Genomic DNA, 6000 nt, shown 5'->3' with positions numbered 1-6000 from the left:
TCGTTATAGATTACTAAAAATGAAAAATAGCCGATACAAATACTCCTTTGTTCCTTGTACAATTCGATTGTTAAATAGTCTTAAAGGAATTTCTTAGGTTATTTTTATATATACTTTTGTATTTTGTAATTCCTAATTTATTATTATTACTTTTAAGATGTACTGTATGTGTCAGTTGTGTATATTTGTGCTGCATCCGAATTGCCCATAAGGGACCTTAATAAAGCTTGACCTTGACAGAATTTTTATTTTGAAGTGAACTGTCCCTTTAAATGTGACGCTTTCCGGAAAGTTGCTACGCACGCAGCGTCATAAGCACGGCCTGATTAATATTCATGAGCTCAGCTGTAGCTGTCTATTGTACGGGTAATTGTTCTGCTATGGCGATGCTTGTCTCAGGATGATCTCCGCGCGGAACAAAGACGAAATTGTGCGATTCTACACGGTCACCGACCCTACGACACACAAGAAAGGCTACACGGTGTATAAAGTCACGGCCCGGGTAAGACTTGACGGATTTTACCAGGATGTAGTGCCCATGTGCTAACGCTAATGTTTATCAGGAATACCAACACAAACTAGGAAAACATTAGTCAGTGGATGATTTTATTGGTCATGTCACATCTGTAATGCCATGCCATGTATGTATGTATGTATGTATGTATGTATGTGCTGTGTTTACTGATATCAAGTAAATCTAATTCATCTTTAACAGTCACAGTCAGCTGTGTAATTTCATAATCATAAACCTGTGATTTGTTTTTCTTATTTATATTCCTCAAACTTAGACACATGTCAACAAAAGCATCGGATCAGATGTGACTGAACAAAAATAGACATAAACAAAAATATGTAATGTCAATACAGTAAATATGTTATTTAATATAAAACAAATGAATGTTTTTTAGATGATGCAGCTTGTTTCAGTTTTTGCATTCTCTTCTTTCTTCTTACACACAAACACACACATATACACAATAAAGAGCTGACTAAAGCTGCATTATTGTTCATAATATAGTTCAAAGATATTTGCTGCTCTCTATTGATGACTATATTATTCTGTTTCTTTCCAGATTATCTCACGGAAAAACCCAGAGGACATTCAGGAGGTGAGAATCCTTAACAAAGCCAATAAAAATGACCTTATTTACTCATATTAATACATGTCACCGGTCTTATTGTGAATGATTCATCAGTGCACATTATTCCTCTGGGGGAAAAATCCTCAGAATGTTTATAGTAATGAATACAGGTTAATGTAATTAAAATAATTTGCCATTTAAAATAACAATAGATTTAAAAATCTTGTTTCACTCATAAAATTGCCACATTGCCGAAGAAGACTTTTGTTACAAACTAGAAACAATGTTTGGGAAACTGTGCAAAGCACAGTATGTTCATTGAGCACTGGACTGAGTTACTAACACACGCTGCCTTTATTTGTCTGACTTGTTCTCAATAGATCACAGTGTGGAAAAGGTATAGTGATTTCAAAAAGCTTCATCAAGACCTTTGGCAGATCCACCGAAACCTCTTTGGGCAGCCAGAGCTCTTCCCCCCCTTCGCCAAAGCTATAGTCTTTGGTAAGTGTGTGTGTGTGTGTGTGTGTGTGTGTGTGTGTGTGTGTGTGTGTGTGTGTGTGTGTGTGTGTCAGCATACATGGAAATTCCTTAAATTTGTTAAATAAATAAAAATAAAAAAAATGTAAAAAAAATAGTAATAATAGAGATTGAGTAGTTGTCCAAACTTTTGACTGGTTGTGCAGATTTGAAATCACAGAAATATCCTGAAAGCAAGTGTTTATTCTTTGCATTACAGCATATCTTGTGCTTTTGTGTTTTAAGGTCGTTTTGATGATTCTGTGATTGAAAAGAGAAGACAGTGCTCAGAGGATTTGCTGCAGTTCAGTGCTAATATTCCTGCTCTGTATGGCAGCCAATATATACAGGATTTCTTTAAGGTATATATTTTAACTAATATACTATCAAAGGTGTCAGGTTGAGGATATTTACATTTATTCATCTATCAATTACAGTCATGTGCATTTTAACTGTGGGCCTGCAGTTTTATGAATTTCATTGAGAAACTGTTTCATAAGTTATAGGACACCCTCTGGACATCACACATAACTTGCCTTATTTCACGGTCAACTACAGTGCATTCAGAAAGTATTTAGACCCCTTTAATTTTTCACTTTTTTATGTTGCAGCCTCATGCAAAAAACTTTTATAATTATTTTTTTTATTAAAACTGAATAGAGGTTTCCGCCTGGTCACTCTGCTATAAAGCCCAGATCGGTGTTGCATTGTCCTTCTGCATTTCCACACATGATCTCTGGAGCTCAAACAGACTGACCATCTTGTTCTTACCAAGGCTCTTCTCCTCAGATTGTTCAGCCAACTCTAAGAATAGGCCAACCTACTCAAAGAAAACATATTTACTTATAAGAATGAAGGATCAATATATTAAATGATTTAACGGTATATTTGAAAATATACAGAATAATATATTGTGTTAATATAATACAAGATATTGAATAATACATAAGCAATTGCTGCTTTTCATATATTGAAAAATATGTAACAATATATTTACTAATATATCATAATGTATGTAATTTTATATTCAGTAATAAACTTCATAATATATAGGTGAATATGTGATCAGATACGATACTGCATGTGTATTAATATATTGCAGATATATTTACTGTATAAACACATATATAGAGAAATGTATAATCTAATATATTTCTTATATTTTATAATTATTTACATTAGAAATGTTTCATATTTTCAAGCTAGTTAACAAAAGCACAAGCATACCTGCATGTACTAAAGTATTTAGCCAAGAGACTATCATTGTGTTGAAGAGTGCACAGCCATTACTTTTAAAACACAGTAATTATAGCCTTCAAGGTTTTCGGCCAATCGTCAACCGAACCACAGGCTCTACTCTTCAGCACAGTGGTAACCCCAAAAACTCAGTCATACCAGAAAACCTTTTAAATTCCTAAATAATAGAACATTAAACACTAACAGATCTCCCCCAATATTAATATTGAGCAAAACAAATGAAATAACACTTAATTTTAACATTTGCTCTCTTTTAACAGTCAGAAGCAAAGCATGCTGGGAACTAGAAATCTGTTGTAACTCATTCCGTGAATGTGTGTATATATGTGTGAACTTACATTTATATTGGAACATGTATGTGCAATATATGCACACAATAAATGATAAAACTTTGTGAATATTACATGTAATGCTATTTTCGTTTTCATTTTTAAATATTTTATATGTAGTAATATATAGCCATACATGGTCAATGCATATATTGCAGTATATAGAAAAATATAAGCACTAGTTTCCATATATGGAAATGTATTATATAATACATCACATTATATTTTGCAGTATATTCCCATATATTTTTGTTCCATAAGGACAGGTTGTTCCAAACTTCTTCCATTTAGGAATTATGGAGGCCACTGTGCTCTTGAGAACTTTCGGTTTTGTAGTCTTCCCCAGATCTGTGCCTTGATACAATCCTGTCAGGTTTCTTTGACATCATTGGATGGTTTTTCTCTGATATGCATTTTCAACTATTAGACTTTTGAAAGGTGGATGCCTTTCCAAATCATTTCCAATCAGTTGATTTAGCCGAAGTTGAGCTCCAGTCCAAGTGTAGAAACATCTCAGTGATGACCCAGAATAATGGCATGCATTTGAATTTAATAAATTTGCACATGCCTCCTAGACCTTATGCACCAGAGAAACGAGGGCGCCGCCATCTTTAGAATATTGTCTTTTAACTTCCGTTTTTGCATTGCAACATATAATATAACAACATATAACAAGCCGTTCATTAATAAACACGCAGAATCGCTAAACGATAATGGTTTGGTATATGTACACGAAATCCATACATTTTTGCAAGCATGCTCAGAAGATGATCTGAATATAAAAAAAATGGACCAACCATCTAGGAGTTGTTTGACAGCAAGTTCAACCGAATATGGCATAATTGGTATAATTGTTCTTATGATTCAATGAATATATTAAAACCAGTAAAATTAATCAAGCTATTAGCATAAAAAACATATTTTTTTACCACAAGATGTCATTGTCCTGGAACTTTTTGAATACGTCTGCGACGCTGAACTTTCAGTTTAATTTGTGGCTGTTTGCGCATCTGCTTGCTGAAGAGATGCTCAGCTACTCCTCTGCGGCGGGCCATAACTGTGGAGATGTGTGTTTCACTAGTGCGTTATATCTGTCTATAACATTACATAGCCTATAACACACTCTCACACTTGTATTTTTTACCATTTTGGGAGGAGTAAAATGTACGTACAGTATGTGGTTTCAACTATAGAGATGTATACGTAAATGCCTCATTTAACTGCTCCAGACTCGTAGGCGCGCCGGCCATCTTGCAACGGTCAACGTGTCGTCACTCACAGTAAGAATCGATGCCACAACATGCACAGCTTCTGGTTGTGAAACTGTCGAGATTTAATTCCAGAAGAAATGGGATAACCTTTCACAGGATAGAATGTGTTTTTATAAATATTAACTCAATACATGGTTAACTGTAGTACTTTTAATGTTTTTACTTTTACTATGGTAACTTTTTAATGTCAGCTGTCGCCTTCATCTTGTTGTATTGTTAGTTTATAAAAATCATCTGCTGAAGTCTATTTTATATATAGATTTTCATGCGTCTAACTACGGTTGCAGACGCTCAGTCAACTTGCTCTCGAATGTTCACGGACCGCTCCAAAATGGCCGACGGCTTACGTATGGTTTCAACAACCAGATGTATTTACACTTTTCCAGGTTAATTTGGAATGCGTCTTAACCACCTCCTAAAGTGGTTTGAGCGATTGAATTTAAATCGGTCTCGAAAGCATTTCAGAGGGCATTTCCAATCAAATAGATATCAAATCAGAAGGCACATGAAGTGATCAGGTGTAAACAGGCCCTGAAAAAAAGTCAGTTTGTGAAATTTCATCCCTGCTAGATATTCCACGAATAACTGTAAGTGATATTATTGGAAAGTGGAAGCGTTTAGGAACAGCAGCAACTTCTGAAGCAGAAGACCATGGAAAGTCACGGAACGGTTCACTGAGTACTGAGGCGTATAGGTCGTAAAAGTCAGCAACGCTCTGCTAATTCCACAGCTGAAGAGATCCGAACTTCCGGCATTAATATCAGCAAAAAAACAAACAAAAACAAAACCGTGCAATGCAGGCCCGCCCACAGAAATGACTGGGCCCCTGAAAAGGTCCAGTGAATGGGCCCTCCCCAAATCTGCTATAGGCTACTCGTATCATGCGTGTGCTCTCTCTCTCTCTCTCTCCTACATTAACACATACATTTAACTGAGAGAGACTCAGGGGCGCAACTACCCAGTGTCAGAAGGGTATGCAGCAACAATTTTGCTGTCACTGAGTGACAAAACAAAACAAACAACAAATAAATAAGTGTGCCATGTAATGAGTGAGTAGGAACGAGTGAGAGTTAATAGATGAAATAAGTAAAAAAATGTCATTTATTAATACAATTGAACTATACTCCACAGTGATGAATCAAATAAATAAATAAATAAATAAAATAAAAATAAAAAATATATATATATATATATATATATATATATATATATATATATATATATATATATATATATATATATATATATATATATATAATTTTTTATTTATTTTTATTTTTTTTATTTATTTATTTGATTCATCACTGTGGAGTATAGTTCAATTGTATTAATAAATGACATTTTTTTACTTATATATATATATACAGTGAGGAAAATAAGTATTTGAACACCCTGCTCTTTTGCAAGTTCTCCCACTTAGAAATCATGGAGGGGTCTGAAATTGTTATCGTAGGTGCATGTCCACTGTGAGAGACATAATCTATTAAAAAAATCCAGAAATCACAATGTATGATTTTTTAACTATTTATTTGTATGATACAGCTG

General features: G+C 34.2%; 1 protein-coding gene across 2 annotated transcripts in view; it reads left to right on the top strand.

Moving 5' to 3' along the window:
• Positions 1-297: 297 nt before the first annotated feature.
• rps6kc1 (ribosomal protein S6 kinase polypeptide 1) overlaps positions 298-6000 on the top strand; it is a 73221-nt gene continuing 67518 nt past the window's right edge. Inside the window, exons 1-4 of one of the 2 annotated variants that reach the window (XM_084091121.1) lie at positions 298-502; positions 1074-1109; positions 1463-1583; positions 1845-1960. In XM_084091121.1, coding sequence (XP_083947247.1) covers positions 401-502; positions 1074-1109; positions 1463-1583; positions 1845-1960 — 375 coding nt within the window. In that variant the 5' untranslated portion in view covers positions 298-400. The remainder of the gene's footprint in view (positions 503-1073; positions 1110-1462; positions 1584-1844; positions 1961-6000) is intronic. The other variant, XM_084091120.1, reaches the window with a different exon arrangement.

The sequence above is a fragment of the Abramis brama genome (assembly GCF_963993115.1).
Source record: "Abramis brama genome assembly, chromosome: 18".
Classification (NCBI taxonomy): Eukaryota; Metazoa; Chordata; class Actinopteri; order Cypriniformes; family Leuciscidae; genus Abramis; species Abramis brama.
The sequence above is the reverse complement of the archived record's forward strand: the minus strand, read 5'-3'. Positions and strand labels throughout refer to the sequence as shown.